The sequence below is a fragment of the Nematolebias whitei genome, chromosome 22 (assembly GCF_014905685.2).
Source record: "Nematolebias whitei isolate Nwh7 chromosome 22, NemWhi1, whole genome shotgun sequence".
Taxonomy (NCBI): domain Eukaryota; kingdom Metazoa; phylum Chordata; class Actinopteri; order Cyprinodontiformes; family Rivulidae; genus Nematolebias; species Nematolebias whitei.
In genome coordinates this window covers 21,700,117-21,724,252 of record NC_056519.1, presented here as the reverse complement: position 1 = coordinate 21,724,252, position 24,136 = coordinate 21,700,117, and the positions used below count along the sequence as shown (strand labels likewise).

Sequence of the window (24,136 nt, the reverse complement as noted above, 5' to 3'; positions counted from 1 at the left end):
TGACTTCTGGTTGACCATCGGTACTTATTAAATTTTTTGCCGTGTTAAAACTGTCCCTCCTCCCCTGGGTCACGACGTGGGCTCTAAGTAGTCAAGTTCTATTTCATCCCTCCTGACCGCCAGAGGGCAGTGCTGAAAGCAATGAATGTTACCTTTGTGCATGCGCTGTTCGAGTAGTAATACCAACGAAGTCACAAGTGTGACACAGATGACCAGTCAGAGGCTATATAGCCTGGCATCATCCGCGGCTCTTTTCTTTTTTTCTTCTTGCGCGCGGTTCAATCCAGGACTTCAGCCCTTGGACCTTTTCACCATCGTCGGAGGCCCAACTGCCCGTTGGCCGGAGCAGCGTGTTCGCCCTCCTAGGGGCCGAGACGATTTAGCCTTCGTTCAAGGTATTTCTGCTGTTCGTTGGGGACTACGGCGGCTCTCGCCCCTCTCCCTACTTACAGAGTCTGACTACTGTGTGTGTGTGATTAAACACTGGTGAGTAGTTTTTTACTTCTATTTAACCTTGGTTAGCGGCTCCGTCCGCTCTGTTGGAGGCGACTACTGTGTGAGATTCAACACTGGTGAGTAGTCTTTTACTTCTATTTTACCTTGGTTAGCGGCGCTATCCGCTCTGTTGGGAGGCTTCCAACCGCGAGGTCAGTTTGGATTGTGCTCCGAAGTTAATTACATAGCCAACTGTGTTCTGGTCTTGTTTTCTAATTTGTAAAGGCGAGCGTTCACGCACCCTCTATCAATCATTTTTCACCAATCTCATAAACGGATGGACTGAGCTAGCAGTGCTAGCCTCTCTGAGTTTTGGCCTTGTTTTCTATTGGTGAAGGCTAGCGTTGAGCACCATCTCCCAATCATTTTCACCAACCTCATAAACGGTTGGACCGAGCTAGTGGTACTAGCCTCCCTATGTTCTGGCCTTGTTTTCTATTGGTGAAGGCTAGCGTTTGCGCCCCCTCTCCTAATCACTTTCACCAACCTCATAAGCGGTTGGACTGGGCTAGCGCTGCTACCCTCTCTGAGTTCTGGCATTGTTTTAATTGGTGAAGGCAAGCATTTGAGCCCCCTCTCCCAATTGTACTTTTTTACCAGCTGAGCTAGCAGTGCTAGCCTCTCTGAGTTCTGGCCTTGTTTTAATTGGTGAAGGCAAGCGTTTGCACCCCCTCTTCCAATTGTCCTTTTTTACCAGCTGAGCTAGCGGTGCTAGCATCTCTGAGTTCTGGCCTTGTTTTAATTGGTGAAGGCAAGCGTTCGCACCTCCTCTCCCAATCATTTTCACCAACCTCATGAACAGTTGGACTAAGCTAGTGGTGCTAGCCTCTCTGAGTTCTGGCCTCATTTTGATTAATGAAGGCAAGCGTTCACGCCCCCTCTCCCAATTATCCTCTTTTACCAGCTGAGCTAGCGGCGTTAGCCTGTCCGAGTCGCTCTGCCTTAATTGGTGACGGCAAACGTGTGTGCCCCCTCTCCCAATTCTCAGCCTATCCTTTCGTCCTTGTTCTCGTCCTGTATCCTGGACATAGCTGGTGGTACCAGCCCCTTTGCTGAGTTGTGGTTTTTACTTGAGTAAACTGCCTAAAGTAAGGAGCAAGGACAGCTCTCCCTGCTGCACAGATTGTGGGGTTGTGCTCCAGGCGAATGACGGTCACGACCTGTGTTCTGCCTGCCTTGGACATGACCATCTGGTGGAGGCCCTGTCAGAGAACTCCTGCATGACTGCAGCTTCATGCCTCGTGCAGCAAGTGTGGCTTGGCTGGCCCAGTTTTCACCCCAAGCTCGGCAGTGACCTCCCGCCTTCTAGGCAGGAGGCTCCACCTAGGCGCCCGAAGCGCTGGACTGAGGCTGCAGTCTCTGTGGCCCCTCCTAGAAAGAGGCGAGCCAAGTCTGATTGGGGTCTCTCCACGAGGGTGGAGTAGCTGTCTGCAGAATTGGCGGAGATGAAGTCCCTTTTTCAGGCACGCCAACTGGGGGCTGAGCCAGTGGCAGTGACCCAACTCTCCTCCCCACCCGTGCCTGAGTTGACTGCAGAGGAAGAAGTGTTATCCTTGGCTGCCTCTGCCTCTCACCTTTTAGGTGAAGAGCAGGAACATTCATGTCAAGTCTCAGAGACTGGTTCCTTTTCTTTGTCTCAGAGCACAGCTAGTGGGTCAGGTGATGGCTCAATATAGGATGTCATGCGTATGGCCCTGAGACAACTGCAGCTGGTTGTCCTGCAACCAGAGGAGTCCACCCCTGGAAGTGTTTTCTTTAGGTGCAGACGGGCCCCTCCTTCCTTTTCTGTCCCTCCATCGGAAGAGTATCTGAGGGAGTTGCATGGTTGCTGGCAGAACCCAAAGGTCTTTGCGCACCTCTCCGCAGATGGCGGAGTGCTGGCGGCTATGCATAAGCCAGCTGCAGCGGGTTTGGAATGCATGCCAGTGATCAAACCTGCTGTTGCCTCACTCATCATGTCACCAGAGGAAGTTCTGCGCAGTGAAGTTTAGTGCCTGTCCAGGCACAACAGACAAGGCAACAGTTTTCAGGCCATAGCATGGCGATGCCCACTCCACATCCTCGGCTTCCAAGTCGCCCGTCAGCTGATCCCAGCATTCGGCCGCCACCTCTGGGCCATGATTGGCCAAGTGGTTTGTTACCCATGTGCAGTTCAGCAGACCTGACAGGAGCTTTCATGAGTCGGTCCACCAACCAGCTGGGCAGGTTTGGACCAGGAACTCTAGCCGCCGCACCCCCACCCCACGGCCCCCAGGAGCCGTAGAGGGTGACACTGATACCACCAGGCCGACCGTCGGATATTTCTCCCACCAGCAGCTCGGTTACTGGGCGGCTCACGCCGTGGACCCATGGGTAGTTGCCACTCTGAACCATGGTTACAGACTACAGTCCCGACGGCGACCTCACATCTCACGCTGGGTCAAGATGACTATAATTGCCGACCCGGTGAAAGCTCGAGCACTAGATCAGAAGTTTTTGCCCTCCTGGCCAAGGGTGCAATCGAGGCCGTGGACCCTCTGCAACAACCCAGAGGCTATTACTTGACTTACTTCCTCGTGCAAAGAGGATGACGGGTTTTGTCCCATTTTAAATATGAGGGGACTCAACCAGTACCTAAGGGTGCTGCCCTCCCACAAGCTCATGACAGCAGAGGTCCTTCAAGCTGTCATGAGAGGAGAATAGTTCAGGTCTATAGACCTGAAAGATGCTTATTCTCATGTGCCTATTGTGGTAGAACATAGCTGCTTTCTCAAGTTTGCTTATCGGGGTCATCACTGGCAGTTCTGGGTACTCCCAATCGGGGTCTCACTTTTCCCGAGGGTGTTCACTCGGTGTGTGAAGGCAGCCCTCTCTCCTCTGCAGGCCTACAGAGTGAAGGTTGTGCTGTACTAAACAATTGGCTTCTCGGGCCCATCTCGGGCCTGTGCCTTTCGCGACATGAATTGCCTGCTCGCTCATGTGTCCCTTTTGGGCCTTAATGTCAACCTGGAGAAGAGCTGCCTGATCCCTTCCCAGATGATCACCTTTCTTGAGTGGTTCTGGATTCACCCTCCATGAGAGCTCGCCCATTCGCTCAAAGGGTGGGCGGCATACTCCAGTTGATCAGTCCCCTACGTTGCATTCCAGCAGCTACTAGGCAAACTGACGTCAGTCACTCGGGTGGTACCCTTAGGCCCACTATCACTTTGCCTCTTGCAGAGGTGGCTCAACAGCTTTCGCCTGGATGCCAGGCTGCACAGGTATCACAAGCTCGCAGTGACGTGGTCATGTCTTCATGCCCTGACTCCATGGAGGGACAAATATTATTTGTCCAGGGGTGTCCCCATGGGAGTGGTAGTGTGTCGCAGGGGTGTCCCCATGGGAGTGGTAGTGTGTCGCAGGGAAGCGGTCATGATGAATGCCAGCTCCATGGGATGGGGAGCTGTGTGACAATACAGAGCAGTTCAGGGCCGCTGGGGTCAAAGGACCGCTCCAACCATAAAAAGGTGCTGGAGCTGCGTGCAGTGCATTTGGCACTCAGGTACTTCCTGCCCCACCTGGAAGGGGGGCATGTTCTCATTCGGTCAGACAACACCTCTGTTGTCTACCACATCAACCATCAGGGGGGCACCAGGTCAGCACAGCTTCTGAGAGTGTCCAGAGAGCCCTTGGAATAGGTCTCTCCTCGCCTGTCCATCCTGCGGGCTGCATACTTATCAGGATGACACAGTCAGGTCGCAGAATTTCTCTCCCTCCAGGGGTCTGCTCTGGGAGAGTGGTCCCTCCACAGCGACATAGTGCTGATGGGAGGGACCACCCGTGAATGAAAAGAGTGCAGAAAGAATTAAAAAAATTCTTATATCTGCCCCTTATATGGTGACTTTAACCACTCCAACTTGAAGACAGTCCTCCCCAGATTCCACCAACATGTCTCCTGCCACACCAGAGGGGACAAGACTTTGGACCATGTTTACTCCAACCTGGCTGGAGCATACAAAGCAACACCCCTCCCCCACATTGGACCATCTCTCCATTTTCCTCACACCTTGGTACTCACCACTCATCCAACGTGTGAAACCCACTGTGAGGACAATAAAAGTGTGGCCAGAGGGGACAGACACTGTGCTCCAGGACCGGTTCAAAAACACTGATTGGAATATGTTCACTCACACCGACTTGGAACAGTACGCCTCATCTGTGTTGGACCACATCTCCACCACTATAGACAGTGTCACCACCCAGAAACAGATCACCATGTACCCCAACCAGAAGCCTTGGATGAATCGGGATGTACGTCTACTGCTGAAGGCTCGCAACATCGCCTTCAGGTCAGGGGATACACAGGCCTACAGTACAGCCAGGGCTGAGTTGAAGAGGGGCATCAAAAAGGCCAAGCACCACTACAAGGGGAGGATAGAAGAACACTTCTCAAACTCCAACCCCCGACGTATGTGGCAAGGACTCCAGATCATTACAGATTACAGGGCCATCAACCCCTCCCCCATCTCCTCTGATGTTTCCTTCCTCAATGAGCTCAACAATTTCTATGCTCGTTTTGAGAGAGGGAGCCCAACAACTACAACTAAGGCAGATGTGTCTCCAGACCACCAACCACTGACTCTTTTCCCCACCGATGTAGGAGCGGCGCTGAGCAGGATTAAAGTTCACAAGGCTGCGGGTCCTGATGGCATCCCTGGATGTGTTCTTAGAGCGTGTTCTGGGGAGCTGGCAGGAGTACTGACGGACATATTCAACCTGTCCTTGGCCCGTGCTGTGGTACCAACCTGCTTCAAAACCACCTCCATCGTCCCAATACCCAAAAACTCAAAACCATCAAGACTCAACGACTACCGTCCGGTAGCCCTCACCTCCATCATCGCAAAGTGTTTTGAGCAGCTGGTCCTAGTACACCTCAAATCCTGTCTCCCCCCCCACCCTGGACCCCCACCAATTTGCATACCGCCAGAACAGGAGCACAGAGGATGCAGTCTCCATAGCGCTGCACTCTGTTCTCTCACACTTGGACAACAAAAACACCTTTGCCCAGATGCTGTTCATAGATTTTAGTTCAGCATTCAACACAGTCATCCCCTCAAAACTCATCACAAAACTCACAGACTTGGGCATCAGTTCCCTCATGGGCAACTGGTTACTGGACTTTCTGACCAACCGACCCCAACATGTCCGTCTGGATAACCACTGCTCATCTATCATCACTATTAACACCGTTGTACCACAAGGCTGTGTGATGAGTCCCTTCCTCTACTCCCTCTTCACGCATGACTACAAACCTGTTGATGGTTCCAATACCATCATTAAGTTTGCAGATGACACCACGGTGATCGGCCTGATCAAAGACAACGATGAGACCGCTTATAGGGAGGAGGTGGTTCGTCTGGCTGAGTGGTGTGACAACAACAACCTGCTGCTCAACACCGAGAAGACTAAGGAGCTCATCGTGGACTTCAGGAGGAACGCTGGCCCACATCCACCCATCTACATCAAGGGGGCGGTGGTGGAGCGTGTGAACAGCTTCAAGTTCCTGGGTGTCCACATCTCCGAGGATCTCACCTGGACGACCAGCTGTTCCAAACTGATCAAGAAAGCTCACCAGCGTCTTTTCTTTCTGAGGACTCTGAGGAAGAACCACCTGTCCTCAGACATCCTGGTGAACTTTTACCGCTGCACCATTGAGAGCATCCTGACCAACTGCATCACAGTCTGGTACGGGAGCTGCTCTGCCTCAGACCGGAAGGCGCTGCAGAGGGTGGTGAAAGCCGCCCAACACATCACCGGATCACCACTTCCTGCCATAAAGGACATCTACAGGAAGCGGTGTCTGAAAAGGGCTGGAAAAATCATAAAAGACTTCAGCCACCCAGCACACAGACTCTTCACCCTCCTGCCCTCTGAGAGGCGCTACAGGAGCCTCCAGACTAAAACCACCAGGTACCGGAACAGCTTCTTCCCCACAGCTGTCACACTCCTGAACTCTGCCTCCTGACATCTGAATAACAACAACGGTCTGTATTCTCATACACACAACAACAGCACATGGACTGTAACACCACCACCTGCACTTTCATCTGTTAGCCCACTACTGTACAAACTGTACACATAATCTACTATCCACTGTTCATAAGTACTCACATACTTATATATATAATTTTTTTTTCTTTTATATAGCTGTTTATACCCCTTCATATTATAACCTGTTCATAGTCTGTACACTCACAACCTGTATATATTTATACCTATAACATATTCAAAGCAACTTACTGTATATTGTACTATATATATCTACCAATTTATTTTTCTTGCTAAGCACTTCTGGATAGATGCAAACTGCATTTCGTTGCTTTGTACCTGTGACATGTGCAATGACAATAAAGTTGAATTCTATTCTATTCTAATTCTATTCTATTCTTATTTAAAAAATATATAAAATAACTTTAAACAATCACTTGAATTAATCACTTTAATATCCACTTTAAAACTAGGAATAAAAAAAAAAACATGTTTTGTGTTAGAATTTAATTCTAACTTTAAAACTTATCCAACATCAATACAACTTACCTCAAGTTGCCTTTTTGGACATGCATGCATATATTTGTACAAATTGTACTTGAGAGGAGATTATTACAGCCTCATATAAAATCAATGATGATCATGATATCGGAACTGGATCGGTATCGGCCGATATTCAGACTTAGGTATCAGGATCAGATCGGAAGTAAAAAAAAAAGTGGATCGGTGCATCCCTAGTTTAAATACCAATATCTCATTTAAGCTCATCTCACTCATGAAACTGAGCGGTGGATGAAACTGAGCGGTGGAGATGGGGGGTGTTGGCTGTTCCCCCTTAAACCTCCAGTATACTGCCGCGTACGTCTGTTCAGTGTACTGTACGCAGAGGGTTCAGACATGATACTCCAGCGTACACCCCGAGCAGCTGCAGAGCAGCTTCACAGACAAGGGGCGTTTACCTTCGGGACAAATTGAGGTCACCGATTGGTCATTTGCTGACATGCCTAATAGATTGATTGACAGGTCAGGGGGAAAAAAAAGAGCCCTGGCAGCCTCAGCGGTGTTCTGTGTTTATATGTTGTTAATAAAAAGATCTAAAAAAAAAAAAAAAAAAAACAGGGAGCGCTGGCTCTACAGCCCCACACATCAGACCAGCCCACCAGGAAACCTCCAGACCCTCCCGCAGCCACGCTGGACCTGAGTTTAATTCGCTCGTGACAAATTCCTTCATTTCTCACCATTTCAGTCACGGCATCAATGGAGGAGGAAGAGATCACTGCCTCTTGGAAAAAAAAAACAAAAGAAAAGACCAGATCAGGGATGAAGAAGGGGAATTTAATACATTGGTGTCGTATACAAAACAGTCCGTCACTGGGCAGTTTATTGTGTGACACCGCGTACGTATATGAAGTCGTAAAAATTGAGCTTTGCACGGACATGCACTGGGGGGTACGTTTGTACCTCTGCGTACGTACGTGCTTACCTCTGCGTATGGACGTACGCGGCAGTATACTGGGGGCTTTACTCCCTCTCCTGCTAATTAGCGCCGAGGAGAAATCCTGTCATTTATTTAAGATAAGATAATTTAAAAAGTAGATTTAAAAACAGCAGCAGATACCAATACTGTTTAACAATAAAAATCAATGGTACTACCAGTGATTTAATGAATATTTATCGCATTTTATCTGTACTATTTCACTTCCAGTCACATGGCCTCGTTAGGATTTCTGGGTAATATTTCTGGGTATACAATTTTAAATCATTTCAATTACGTAGGTGTTTGGCACTGTTCTGTCCAGTGATTATGCTTCGATAGTTATTGTGTTCATTTTGAAGGTATAATGGTTGCAACCAGGAGTCATACAGCCAAGCTTTATGTATACTCGAGATCATCATTCAGTGTATGTTGAAAGCAAGCCATAGTCTGTGAACACCATCAAGTGTCTGATTCTTGTACTACAACAAGAAATAGCATTAATGGAGCTGGGCACATCCTGATGCATGCTCAATAATCCAGGTAGAAAAATCTAAAAAAAAAAGGTCAATCTGGTCCTCTGGACATTTAAAAAAGAAAAGAAAAAGCGAAACGTTTCATCTTTCATTTGAAAGACTTCTTCAGTCTGAGGTGTATTCAGCTCCGTCTTATAAATAGCACCTTCTCAGAGTGGATCAACCAGTTTGCTGCTGACAGCCTAAACCAGCTGCTCACATGATCAATGAGGACCATCAGCTTAACAATGGATCATTAGCACACTGATGGCTGTTTACTATTAACAGGGGGTGGAGTGATACTAGCAATAACAGCATTGTAAGAGGGGGACCCGGAGGCCTCCACCCCTGTTTAAAGATGGACGATTTCTTTTCACAAAGACGGCCTCCTTTACTCCTCTCTCAATTTTAGTAAAATAAATTCCAACTTAAAGGTTGATCAGAAAACAACCCAAGTGTTGTTGTTTTTGTTTTAAATGGTGTAATTAATTTTACGTCACAGCTGCAGCTCAGGCCAGAAACGTCCAGCCTCCTTTTTTTTAAATTTCCTCCTGTAACTTCAAGCAGTCGACGTATAATCAGAGGAAATAATCAACAGTAAAACAGAAACATTAGGGTTTTTCTATGTGACAGAATGGTTCTCTCAACCTGAACCGGTTCAACCAAGAACTAAAAGAACTTTTTCTTTAAAAGTGATCAGATCAGTCGAACAATGGGCATGAAAAGCAGGAAAATAACAGAGAAAAAACATTTACTTTATTTTAATGTGCGTTACTGTATGTTCTCTCTCATAAAGTCAAGCACCTCAGTGATTACTGAACAAAATTTATGTTTGTCTAAAGCAACATTTGTTTGATTTTAGAGTTGAAATTTATGTCAAGAGGAACCCGTGATGGCATAATGACATAAGTGCAGAAAGTGCATCTTTAGTGTTTTAAATACTGATAAACTAAACATATTCTGCAGCATCCAAAAAATGAGTACAATAAAGTCCCTACAGAAGAAAATAAACTCTTATAAAGAGTGTAAATTAAGAAGAAGCTGTACCTGCAAACGCTATGATCTTGACCACGTGGTCACGCTGGATATCGTGGCTCAGGATTTGCTGCTGTTCTCGTGTGAGCTGAATCTGGGGGCTCCTGGCACAAACATAAACACAAACAACCTGGTAAACATCAAACAGTCTCTTGATGGTAATACATGTCAAAGTTTATGCAAAGAAATAAAGAAAAAAGTTTAAATTTCAGTTCTTTTAGGGGAAATGTTGGTCAGTTATTGATGTAGAGGCACTTAGTGTCCCTGTGAGGTTTATGAATGAGTACATTTTTAATTTGTACTTTTACTGTTACCAAACTGAGAACAGGTGTGGCTCTAATCATCGTCCGTTGTCATTATGCTGCCTTTATTACGGCTGAAGTTTAGGATTACAGGTGAAAAAGTAGAAGTTTTCAAATGACAAAACTCTTAATATAAACTAATTCTACGCACAAATTTCCCTCAAAGCGATAGTTCTGATATTTTGAAGTGGAGTTCTGTGAAAATGAAATGAACAAATAATATCTTACCTGTTGTAGATAGTTCTTTTAAAAGCCCTCCGTTTGGACAAACAGTTTAATTTTGAATCGTTGACGAGATAACGACTAATCCAAAGAGGACTGCTGCTGTTTTTATCAGTCTGGAGTTATATTACATAGAAAGCTAAGGTTATATGAGAGCACAAATAGTGGTAATTAACAGAAGCAGCTAGCTGTAGCAGTTCCAGTGCAGCTTGGAGCACTTCTAGCAAAACATGTAATGTTTCTGTTAGATCAATGGAAATAAAAGTTATTGGTGTAAAGATCAGAGTGGGTTGAAGACAACAGAAGTACAGTAGTCCCTCGCTACATTGTGGTTTGACTTTCAGGGCTTTTCAACGCAAGATTGTACACAACACACGATTGTCAACTTTAATATTACTCACATGATTGGGACGGTTTGGGATAAAAAGTTAATAAAAAAACAAATAAAAATTTTGGACAGACGCTGCCATTTTGTAGTTTTCTTTCAATAAGCCTACACTGTAACATAGGTCAAAAGAACTACACTACTCGAAAGCCAACAGTGCTTCTGGCCGCTGTGTTCTGCCGAAACGAAAAACTTTGCAACGTAAAGTCAGAAGTAACATCCATCTGTTAATCTCACAGAACTGGCAGGAAAGTCGCAAATAATCCTGAAGCTCACTTATCCACGCACACATCAACCTCTACCTCTACTTCCTCAGGCGGCTGAGGCGAGCTGGATTGGGAAGCTCAGTCCTCACCTCCTTCTACAGGTGTGCAGTGGAGAGCATCCTGTGCTCCAGCATCAACGTGTGGCATGGAGGCTGCACAGCTGCAGAAAGAAAAGCTCTGCAGAGAGTGGTGAAGGCTGCACAGAAGATGTTGGAATCAGTCTTCCCACCATCACAGACATCTACACCTCTAGATGCAGGAAGAGAGCCACCTGCATCACGAAGGACCCCGCTCACCCAGCACACATACTTTTTGCTCCACTCCCCCCACGCTCAGGAGGAGGCGCATTAAGTGTAGAACCACTAGACTGAGGAACCTGAAGCTGTTAGACTCATGAATCCCTAACCAGGAAAATCACTGTAATGTCACTTTTATTGATGATGTGTAACATCTGTGCTGCTGATTATCTCATGCTGCTGATCTCGTGCTGCTGATTATCTCATGCTGCTGTATTCATTCGTCTGTTCACCAAAGACATGTTCAGGCTGCTGTTGTTACGCCACATTATTTTGCAATATTAATGTTTAGTTTATATCTTAGATCCTTATTTACCGTTTCTTTATACACAGTATATTTTTGCTATTGTTGGGTGTACCTGGGACCCTGTGTACATAATTTTGTTCCACTTCATGCACCACACGTGATGTGAATGACAATAAAACTGACTTGAACTTGAGTTAAACTGTTAAACCTCCAGACATAGGTTGTTTAAAGAGCTACCTACAACACGCAACAGAACTGCACTTCAAAAGATCAGAACTATTACTTTAATGCATGTTTTTACAGACTATGCAATGTACAAAGACATTTAATGTGAATTTTAGGACATTTTATGGCTACACATCCAAAACTACAGAGCCTATGTAATTTATTATGAAGTTTACAAATATTTACACTAACAAACATTGCATTTTATCATTGCTTTTGAGATGTGCATTATAATTTTGCAAATTAGATTTATTTTAATTGCTTTAATTTTTTTGTATTATAAAAAAAAGAAGAAAAAAAAAGGCAATACAAAGTACAGACGAATGAATAAAGCTTTTATCTTTTACAGACAAAGAAAAATGAAAGTTGCAATAAAATCAACATTGATCTAACTTCAAGTTTCAGATTGTGGCGCTGGCTTAAAAAAAAGAAAAGAGTTCAAACATTTACAACCAAGACAAATGCGGAAAACACTACTTCAACTTGAAATGTTAATTTATTGTTCATTTAAACGAATTTGATGAATAATCTAAATTAGGGATGCACGATATTGGATTTTTGGCTGATATCCGATATACTAATATGTTAAAACTTATCTGGTCGATAACCGATACCAATACCGATATTTTTGCCCGTAGACCTACTTACAGAGACTATATAACTTTCTCTGCTGTGGAATTAAAATACTACATTATTCTGCATGGTCTTTGTTAATTTGGCTGCTACCAAATGCAGATGTCAAAAAGGGGCTGAAAATGATGTAACACTTTAACTTGGATTATGTTTAATGTCAAATTTATTCATGATATTTACTCTCTAACACAATGACAACATTCAAACAGTGCAAATTTGTAATTTATCACAAATCTAAACTCTTCCTGTTCACAAGCGACAAGTGAAAAGTGCATAAGTAGTGCATTAATAGATATACTTTATCACAATAACAACTTTTGCTGGGCAATTGTCTCAGAAATTGTTGTGATAAACAATAATACTGTTTGAAAGTTGACAATAATTAGTCATTATTGTCAAATTTAAGAAATGTTGGTGAATTTGTTTTGCATGTAGTACCGTTTTTCAACCACCACATGGCAGTATAAGACTGTTGGAACCGAAGGATGGATAGTGAGAGAGCGAGCAGTGTCTCTAAGAAAAATGGGAGGGAGGCTCCTTGACGTGACATGGGCCGTCTCTCCTTCATTTTTTTTGTTTCTTAAAATGGCGGACGCTCAGTGTAGTTTGAGCTCTTTAGCATTGCATTTTTCACACAAAGCTTTTAATATAAAAAAATCGGTAAACAAGTTCTCAGCTTCTTTTTGCAGAGGAAAAACAACCTTTTACACAAAGGCACGGGTTTCAACTGTGAATTGTGGAGCTTCGACAAAACGGAGGTTTTTTTCCCTGAGGTCGGCCGTTTAGCTTAGCTCGTAGCTTAGCTTCTCAGTTTAGCTGCTTTTAACAATCTAAAAACGTGATTTTAGACGGTTAAAATGGATTTTAAAGAAAAAGGGAGGGGTCAGTGAAGAGCACCGGAGTTGAGCCTTTCGTCATCCAGTGTCTTCAGTAGAAAGAAAGACGAAGAAACGATAAAGCCGATAAATGAAAATGAGGTTGATAATTTTCATTTATCAGGAGATTAACTGATTTATTGTTTATTGTGACAGGCCTAGTTGACAGTTTTTTTAATGAAAAATTAACTTAAAACAGAAGCCTTTTATATTAGCGAGTTATTTTGATGGAATGGCACATTTATTTTATTTTATTTTTTTATTTTATTTATTCATTTTATAAATACATAACAATCAACATAATCAACATATATGTAACAACAACAAAATATTAAATATAAAATGAAAGGTAGCAGATGAAGAAAAAAATCTTATTAAATCTGCTCCTTATTTATCTAATAAGCCATTCAAACAAACGTTTCCTGTAAACAGCGAATACAAGTAAGTAAATCAAAATATTTTACAATTCTCATACAATACTCATCAAAATACAATCATTGATATTCATTTAACAATTTGATTTTAATCAGTTTCTTAAATACATAAATTGATATAGCATCCTTAACCTCTTTTACTAAGTCATTCCATAAACCAACTCCCTGAATTACGGTAGATCTTCCCTTCAAACTTGTTCTAAACTGTGGTTTAACAAATACGTCTTTCCCTTTTAGATCGTAACAGCTAGATCTTTTCACAAAGTACATTTGGATATTAAAAGGTAGTATATTTTTATGAGCTCTATACATAAGTGATAAAATATTATAGTCTACCAAATCATGGAACTTCAGCAATTTCATTTGATAAAATAATATACTTGTTGGATGATAATAATGCTTTCTTGTTATGATTCTTACGACTCTTTTCTGCAAAATAAAAATAGGCATTGTAATTGATTTACACGCCTTTCCCCAAACTTCAACACAATAAATTAAATGTGGCACAATAATTGTATTATACAGTAAATACAGCGCTCTGTCATTCAACAGATACCTGACTCTATAAAATATCATAATAGATTTGGATATTTTCATTTTAACAGAGTTTATATGTTGCCTCCATGACAAATTTTCATCAATGATGACACCCAAGAACTTAGCTTCATTAACTCTACTAATCTCAGAATCCTCAATTAAAAATGGAACATCAATAGTTTTATTTCTGTTACTAAATATCATATAATTTGTTTTTTCCAAGTTTAATGATAATTTGTTGAGTTTAAACCAATTCTGAATTTTAACAAACTCATTCATCATTGATTCCAATAACTGTTCAATATTATTACCAGAACAAAAAAATGTTGTATCATCAGCAAAAAGAACAGATTTGAGGATTCCAGACACCTTAACCAGATCATTTATATATAAAATAAATAACTTTGGACCAAGTACAGATCCTTGAGGAACTCCACATGTGATGGTGCAGAGATCTGATCTCACATCATTCATCTGTACAAACTGTTTCCTGTTTTCCAAGTAACTACACACCCACTGTAACGCTAATCCTCTAATACCATATTTATGTAATTTATTAACTAGAATATTATGATCAACAGTATCGAAAGCCTTCTTTAAATCAACAAAAACATGTCCGATATTTAAATTTATCGCTAATATCGTCCGATACTGATACCATGCCGATAATATCGTGCATCCCTAATCTAAGCGTTTATAAAACTCTACAGACGCTCTTAACGAAGAGCTTTTAAAATCACGTTTCTTACTGTAAAGATTAAAGTCTGATCAGAAAACGGCTACGTAAAAACATCCTCAGAGAAACGAGTTTGTTCTGAACTCACCCGGTCTGACCGGAGCTGACAGAAAACGGTCCATTCTCCAGCATGTGAAGCACATAGTAGATGTTGTAGTGCAACCTGTGGAGGCAAAACAAGAGACACTCCCTGAGCGGATGACAAAAACGAGCCTCGAATGTAAACTTTGACCTTTGTGGCTCAAACCTGTTGCTGATGGAAATCTTGTTCCTCTCCAAAGCGAGCAGCATCATGGCCATGTGGCTGAGGTACTCTGTGATGGCTGTTAGAGACAGGCAGCCGGCGAGCAGAGACACCAAGTCCTGCACGTCCCCAACTTGCTCGCTGAGGATCAGAACCATGGCCATGGCTGCGTACGGGTTAGGACCCTGGAGATCAGGCAGAAGATGATTCTCACAACGTGAAGCTCGTTACAGCACAACTGGACTCAGTATCCGTGTCATACCTCGATGCCAAGATGAAAAAACTTCTGAATATCAGGAATACGTAATCTGATAGAGGCTTCGGCCTGAGGGAAGAGGCGATGCTTCTTGACGCGCTCCAGGACGTCCTCTGGCCTCACGCGCTCCCCGACGTTATGCTGAGCCATTAACCTGCAGGAAACACGCGTTTCACCAAGTTGTTGCTAAAACCGCCCGACGACTCTCAGTTCAGGTAAAAATGTACAAACAGAACCCAACAGTTACACACAGTGGCCTCAGAAAGTATTCAGACAATAATCCGCTCAGCGCCACGTATGAAACCTGAAACTTGACATTTAGTTTATTACTGTCTGACTCTTGGTGCTTATGTGAAGCAGCTCCAGCCTTGACATGTTGTTGGGTTTGATGAAACAAGTTTTACAGACCTGGATTGGAGGATTCTTTTTCATAAATCTTTTCAATCTCAGTCAGATTATGTGAGGAGTGCCATTAGAGCCATTCTCTTCAGAGATGTTGATGATGTCCCTCTGAGACCTTCACACTTTCCTTCTTTGTGTGATTTGTGCTCCTGTCATGCTGGAAGGTGGACCTTCAGTCCAGTCTGAGGTTCTGAGCTCTGCAGAACAGGTTTTTGGTCAGAATAACTCAGCAATTTGCTTCATTCATGTTGGGGTCAGTCAGGTCTCTCCTTCACGTCTCCAGCTCATCCAAAATGCTGCAGCTCGGCTCTTAACAGGAACTCATAGGTTTGAGCACATTTCACCGGTTTCGTCCTCCCTTCACTGGCTCCCTGTATGTGTCAGAATAGATATTAAAATTATCCTGCTAATCTTTAAGTGCATTAACGGTCTTGCACCATTTATCTCTCTGAGCTACTTCAATGTTCCTTCTTGGCCCTGAGATCATCTGATCAGCTGCTTTTTGCTGGAGCTCAGACGAGATGAGGCTTTTTCAGTCGTGGGCCCTAAACTTTGGAACAATCTGCGCCAACGTGGGGTCTGAATACTTCCTGTAAAGAAACTGAGACTCACACCACGAGCTTTCGTAAGCTGAACGCTGAAGGCGAAGGACCTCTGATGTTGCTTTTCTTCAGTGTGAAGAAGACCTCCTTCATCGTCTCTCTTTCTTTCATCATGAAGCGATAGTATTGCTTTTTAAAAGGCACAAACTGTGAAAAGGAGCAAAAAAAATTTCAGTTAGTTTTCAGTAATCAGGGTGCAATTATGTCCGAGTACTAAAAACTAAAATCTGCTTCCGTACCGCGCTGCTGGTGTCAGTGACGTCTCACCTTGGGGTCGTGAACGATGTTCCTCCAGCAGTGGCACACGAGGCTGGCGCTGCGGTAAAGGTCCACTGCAGGAAGCAGACACAGGATTTGCCTCAGCACCTCCTCAGGGAGATCGTCCATGCAGCTCTGTGGTTGGAGCAGGACTCTGCTGCTCCCCAGGAGTCCAAAGTGAGCATCAGGGAGAGGCTCAACGTCTTCCTCTTGATTGCAGCCTCCATCAAAGTCCTCGTCGTCCTCAAACATCTCAGCCGTCAGTCCCTCCAGATAGTCTTCGTCTTTTGGCTCACATCCAGGTGCCGCACCAGCACCTGACTGGCAGGCGCCTCTGAACTGACTCATCTCTGCCTCAAACTCTGGCAGCATTTCTGCAGCTAACAAAGTCTCATCATCGATCTCCTCTTCCTCATCTGCCATGGGCTCACACTGGGTGGCCAACAAGCTAACATCATCATCATCCTCGTCATCGTTTTCCACAAACGCTGATCCTTCTTGATATGTGGATGTAGAGGGCAGAGATTTGTTCGGACTGGAACTGATGATGTTAACCACGGAGAAGAAGTCGTTGATGGCCTTCTGCTTCCCGGAGGGACTTCCTGCAGCAGAAGCTGCTTTAAAGATCGAACAAGAAAATAATAAACTTCAGATGAAATCATATTGAAGGTAAAAAAGACGGGCTGAATTTAAAATATACAAATGTAAATGTTGACAGGTTATTAAAAGTAGGGATGGGGCCGATCCGATCCAGTATCGGTATGGGCCTCCGATACCAGCATAATTTACGTATCGGATTTTCCGATCCTCCTGCCGATATTTCCGATCCACGATGCAAGTTGGCTTCAAACTACGGAATGGATTTCCTGAACGGCGGCGTGTCTCATGAACCCAGAGTAATAAGACCCGCCTCACATTCAGGAAATCCAGTTCATAGTTTGCAGCAGCTACAACATGAGGACTGAGTTAGCAGCACTGTTGCTAACAGCTAACAAACTTTTCATCTAAACATGTCCGCTGTGTGGAAGTATTTTACACTAGAAACACCACAAAACAAGACAGCAACGTGCAATGTCTGCAGAGCCATAGCGCCACATTAAACCACGTTAAAGTTAGTTTTACGATGGACATTCGAGCTCCGAGGCTTCAGCGGGGCACTACTCTTTGGTCAAACCGAAAGAGGCGACTCGACCCCGGCCAGCCGCGTCCAATCTGCCCCGCTCAGTCTGCCCGTCTCTGAGGAGGGACAGACTGAGTGCGGCTGCCCCAAATCAGGCTGCCTGCTTTGTATTGAACAAGAAGAAGACATCGCTGAAACTACGGAGCTCAAATGTTTACTGAGAAGTTGCTAAACTTCATCATAATTCATGACCAACCACTATCAGTTGTAGAAAACGAAGGATTTCACAGCTTGATACTTGCAGCTAAGATATAGTTTACCCTCCAGGAGATATTTATCAGTACAACAGTAGACAATCATAAAAAAACATATGATTTGAAAATTATATATATTAAAAACATAAACAGCTACATTATAAAGTGATGTAAAATACTAAAAACAGGAACATGTCTGTTGGTTTATGCCATGAACTTAGCAGATGTTTGAAGCCATTTAACATTTTATTTAATTAATTTGTTCATTCATTTAAAAGAAACAAAATTAACAAAAAATCATCAAAAAGAAAACATGAATGAAAAGAGTACAGAAAGAAGAAAAAAATCTTATATCTGTTCCTTATAAAATATAAAACAACTTTAAACAATCACTTAAATTAATCACTTTAATATCCACTTTAAAGCTAGGAATAAAAAGAAACATGTTTTGTGTTAGCAGAATTTAATTCTAACTTTAAAACTTATCCAACATTAATAAAACTTACCTCAAGTTGCCTTTTTGGACATGCATCATATATTTGTACAAATTGTACTTGAGAGGAGATTATTACAGCCTCATATGAAATCAATGATGATCATGATATCGGAACTGGATTGGTATCGGCCGATACTCAGAGCTAGGTATCGGGATCGGAATTTTAAAACGTGGATCGGTGCATCCCTAATTAAAAGAATGGTCAGAGGCTAATTTGGAACATGTGTTAGTACATTTTTTTTGGTTCATCTCCGACAGATCTTTGAGTGGAAAGAGATCAGTGGCTTACCAAAAAAAAAAAAAAACCTTCAGTAGTTTCTCATGATTGCTCCCCATGTGCACACTAAGATTTGTTTAGGCGTCTGTGGAAGGATTTAAGATTGATTACCCGTCTTTCGTTGCTTTCTGGGGGTCCTGGGGTAAAGCCCCCGGTTGGGGTGGTTGTATCTCCGGCCCTGGTTGGACGAGTGGGGCTGGGTGAGAGAATTTGAACATTGTCCCAGTTCCTCACAGTCCTGTGAGTTCAGGTGCTTTCTCTTGGCCCTTCCTGAAAAGACAAATATTGTTAGATGATGCTTAAGTAAACTCCTAAACTTTCCAAGACTTGTTTGTTACAGAAAATAATATTTTTGTTACCATAAAATTCATGAAGCCAATATCTCACTGGGTTACAACTCGTGACTTTCCAAAATGTCTCAGAACGTTTGTAGAGGTCACTGCAGCAGTACCAGTATATTAATTTCAATTAAAAAATACTTTATTAATCCCAGAGGGAAATGAAATGTTGTAACTCATCATCCTGGTTTCATTAGTTGTTCTAGATGCTGATGTTGTGGGCAGGAAGGATATTGTCTGTCTAACAGCAGATCTGAAGAAGCCTCTGACTGAAGACACTCTTGTTATTGTGTGACAGTCTGATGAAGAGGATGCTGAGGGTTGTCTCTAATGTTAATTTTATGAATGGTTAATGAACACCTTTCTATCTGATCAAGATACTCAAAGCTCTTTACAACACAATCTGTGCCTCATTTACCCATTCATACAGCACACTAACTAGAGATGCATCGATCCGATACCAATACCGGTATCGATCCTGATATCGAGGAAACAAACTTCTGGATGAGGTATCGGTGACAATGTGACCGATCCATGACAGGCAGATCTAGTCACTCTAATTCTATGCTTTGTGCTCTGAGTGACGTCACGCGCTAACGAACTCACTGCACAGATCGTTTTCAAAATGGAGCGAGCAAAAGGATCAGCCATCTGGAACTATTTCACACTTCCTCAGCCAACACATTCAACAGCTACGTGCAATACGTGCACAGAGACGATTCCAGGGGGTGGCACTAAAACTTCCAGTTATAACACTACCAACTTAATCAAGCATCTCCAGAGATTTCACCCTAAAGAGCACGCCGAGTTTGTTGAATGGAATTCAGCACTGTTTATTTCTGTATCAGATCGATTTCAGATCGGTATCTACAAACAACAAACAACAGATATCGGTATCGGAAGTGGAAAAAGTGGATCAGTGCATCTCTTCACACTACTAGATCTATACAAAGAATAATCAGAGATTGATCACATTCATACGCCGATGGGACACACATCTGAGGTAATGGGGGGTTCAGTCTCTTGCCCAAGGACACTTCGGCATGTGACTGCTGGTGGAATCGAACCTCAACTCTCGCATTGGAGAGTGACTGCTCTAACTACTCAGCCTCAGACGCCCCCTGAATCCTTCTTTGTACAATCATCTCCAAAGGTTCTAGAGGGATGTCCCCAGAACTGAGCCAGCCTTCTTTATGAGCTTGTTGATCTTTTTTAAGTCACTTGCTCTGGTGCTGCTACTCCAGCAGATGATGGCAGAAGAGATAGTGCTCTCTACAACAGACTTGTAGAAGATATGCAGCATCTTGCTGCAAACACCGAAGGACTCATCTAAAAAAGTTAAGTCAGGTCCTCTGGACGGGTTAATAATAATAATAATAATAAAATTGTAGAAATGTTTTATCTTTCATCTGAAAGACTTCTTCAGTCTGAGGAGCTGTATTCAGCTCTTATAAATAGCATATTTTCATAGTGGATCAACCAGTTTGTTGTTGACATCCAGAACTAGCTGTTCACATGTAAAAGGAGGACCATCAGCCTAACAACTGATCATTAGCACTAGGGATGGGGCCGATCCGATCCAGAATCGGTATCAGCCTCCGATACCAGCATAATTTACGTATCAGATTTTTCTGATTCAACCTGCCGATATTTCCGATCCATGATGCATGTTGGCTTCAAACTATGGAATGGATTTCCTGAACGGCGGCGTGTCTCATGAACCCAGAGTAAGACCCGCCTCACATTCAGGAAATCATAGTTTGCAGCCAGCTACAACATGAGGACTAAAGCCCCCAGTATACTGCCGCGTACATCCATACGCAGAGGTACGAGCGTACCCCCCAGGGCATGTCCGTGCAAAGCTCAAATTTTTACGACCGCATACGCGTACGCGGTGTCGCACAATAAAGTGCCCGGCGACGGACTGTTTTGTATGCGACACCAATGTACAAACCGGATTCCAAAAAAGTTGGGACACTAAACAAATTGTGAATAAAAACTGAATGCAATGATGTGGAGATGGCAAATGTCAATATTTTATTCGTAATATAACATAGATGACAGATCAAAAGTTTAATCTGAGTAAATGTAACATTTTAAAGGAAAAAAATGTTGATTCAAAATTTCACAGTGTCAACAAATCCCAAAAAAGTTGGGACAAGTAGCAATAAGTGGCTGGAAAAAGGAAATTGAGCATATAACGAACAGCTGGAAGACCAATTAACACTAATTAGGTCAATTGACAACATGATTGAGTATAAAAAGAGCTTCTCAGAGTGTCAGTGTCTCTCAGAAGCCAAGATGGTAAGAGGATCACCAATTCCACCATTGTTGCGCAGAAAGATAGTGCAGCAATACCAGAATGGTGTTACCCAGCGTAAAATAGCAAAGACTTTTAAGTTATCATCATCAACCGTGCACATCATCAAAAGATTCAGAGAATCTGGAACAATCGCTGTGCGTAAGGGTCAAGGCCGTAAAACTACTGGATGCTCGTGATCTCCGGGCCCTTAAACGTCACTGCACCTCAAACAGGAATGCCACTGTCAAGGAAATAACAGAATGGGCTCAGGAATACTTCCAGAAAGCATCGTCAGTGAACACAATCCACCGTGCCATCTGCCGTTGCCAGCTGAAACTCTACAGTACAAAGAGGAAGCCATTTCTAAGCAAGCTCCACAAGCAAAGACGTTTGCACTGAGCCAGGGGTCATTTAAAATGGAGTGTGGCAAAATGGAAGACTGTTCTTTGGTCAGATGAGTCACGATTTGAAGTTCTTTATGGAACACTGGGACGCCATGTCATCTGGACCAGAGAGGACAAGGATAGCCCAAGTTGTTATCAACGCTCCGTTCAGAAGCCTGCATCACTGATGGTATGGGGTTGCATGAGCGCTTGTGGCATGGGCAGCTTGCATGTCTGGAAAGGCACCATTAATGCAGAGAACTATGTTCAGGTTCTAGAACAACATATGCTCCCATCTAGACGTCATCTCTTTCAGGGGAGACCCTACATTTTTCAACACGATAATGCCAGACCACATTCTGCAGCAATCACAACATCATGGCTACGTAGGAGAAGGATCCAGGTACTGAAATGGTCAGCCTGCAGTCCAGATCTTTCATTTATAGAGAACATTTGGTGCATCATAAAGAGGAAGGTGCGACAAAGAAGGCCCAAGATGATTGAACAGTTAGAGGCCTGTATTAGACATGAATGGGAGAGCATTCCTATTTCTAAACTTGAGAAACTGGTCTCCTCTGTCCCCAGACGTCTGTTGAGTGTTGTAAGAAGAAGGGGGGATGCCACACAGTGGTAAAAATGGACTTGTCCCAACTTTTTTGGGATTTGTTGACGCCATGAAATTTGGAAACAACATATTTTTCTCTTAAAGTGATACATTCTCTCAGTTTAAACTTTTGATCTGTGATTTGTGTTCTATTCTGAATAAAATATTAGACGTTGGCACCTCCACATCATTGCATTCAGTTTTTATTCACAATTTGTTTAGTGTCACAACTTTTTTGGAACCCGGTTTGTATTAAATTCCCCTTCTTCATCCCTGATCTGGCCTTTTCTTTTGTTTTTTTTTCCAAGAGGCAGTGATCTCTTCCTCCTCCGTTGATGCCCTGACTGAAATGGTGAGAAATGGAGGAATTTGTCACGAGCGAATTAAACTCAGCTCCAGCATGGCTGCGGGAGGGTCTGAAGATTTCCTGGTGGGCTGGTCTGATGTGTGGGCTGTAGAGCCAGCGCTCCCTGTTTTTTTTTTTTTTAGATTTTTTTAATTAACAACATATAAACACAGAACACCGCCGTGGCGGAGGCTGCCAGCGCTCTTTTTACTTTTTCCGACCTGCCAATCAATCCCGTAGGCGTGTCAGTAAATGACCAATAGGCAATCTCAATTTGTCCCGAAGGTAAATGCCCCTTGCCCGTCTCTGAGGAGGGACAGACTGAGCGCGACTGACCGAAATCAGGCTGCCTGCTGTGGATTTAACAAGAAGAAGACATCGCTGAAACCACGGTGCTCGAATGTTTACAGAGAAGTTGCTAAACTTCATCATAATTAATGACCAACCACTATCAGTTGTAGAAAACGGAAGGATTCGCAGCTTGATACTTGCAGTCAAGATAGTTTACCCTGCAGGAAATAGTTATCAGTACAACAGTAGACAATCATAAAAAACATGATTTGAAAATTTTATATATATTAAAAAAAAAACCGAAACAAACAGTTACATTATAAAGTGATGTAAAATACTAAAATCGGGAACATGTCTGTTGGTTTATGCCACGAACTTAGCAGATGTTTGAAGCCATTTAACGTTTAATTTATTTTATTAATTTATTCATTCATTTAAAAGAAACAAAATTTTAAAAAATCATCAAAAAGAAAACATTGAATGAAAAGAGTGCAGAAAGAAGAAAATAAATCTTATATCTGCCCCTTATTTAAAAAAATATATAAAAACTAAACAATCACTTAAATTAATCACTTTAATATCCACTTTAAAACTAGGAATAAAAAGAAACATGTTTTTGTTAGCAGAATTTAATTCTAATTTTAAAATTTATCCAACACTAATAAAACTTACCTCAAGTTGCCTTTTTGGACATGCATGCATATATTTGTACAAATTGATTGATTGATTGATTGATTGATTTTATTGTCAATTCTGCATATGTACAGGACATACATAGAAATTGAAATTGCGTTACACTCCTACTCAAGTTGCAGCAAACAACAACGTTAGCAAAAATAAACTAACACAACTAGTTATAAAAAAAATATAAAAGTGAACAGCAGCAGGACCTCTGATGCAACGTGCTCAATAGTGACTAACAGGAGACAAAGGGATGCTGACTGAAGACAATAATATGATGAGAGGTAGATAATGGATGTGCAAGGCCAGAGTAAACAATAGTGCAATATAAAGTATAAACCTGAGAAACTTAGTAAAGTGAAGGTGTGCATACCGGTTCTATATAGAGTCACAGTTATGTACTGATGAGGTGATTAAGTGGAAATGACAATACCAGAATTACCAGAATAGACAGGACGAGTTAATCATAACAGTAGTGCAAAATATAATGCAATAAACAGTAGAGTGAGCTTGTAGGCTGTTAAAGTGACCGATTCATAAACTATTCATAAAAATAAATAAATGTCCCAGAGCAGTTTTGAAGGGGGGGGGGGGGGGGG

The 24,136-nt window shown here is 42.8% G+C and overlaps 1 protein-coding gene across 1 annotated transcript in view; it reads right to left on the bottom strand.

Moving 5' to 3' along the window:
- Positions 1-24,136, bottom strand: part of fbxo18 (F-box DNA helicase 1) — a 47,827-nt gene that overhangs the window by 19,656 nt on the left and 4,035 nt on the right. Inside the window, exons 2-8 of the mRNA XM_037696217.1 lie at positions 18,704-18,862; positions 16,455-17,059; positions 16,198-16,334; positions 15,190-15,337; positions 14,931-15,112; positions 14,772-14,846; positions 9,538-9,629 (exon numbers count right to left, since the gene is read on the bottom strand). Coding sequence (XP_037552145.1) covers positions 9,538-9,629; positions 14,772-14,846; positions 14,931-15,112; positions 15,190-15,337; positions 16,198-16,334; positions 16,455-17,059; positions 18,704-18,862 — 1,398 coding nt within the window. The remainder of the gene's footprint in view (positions 1-9,537; positions 9,630-14,771; positions 14,847-14,930; positions 15,113-15,189; positions 15,338-16,197; positions 16,335-16,454; positions 17,060-18,703; positions 18,863-24,136) is intronic.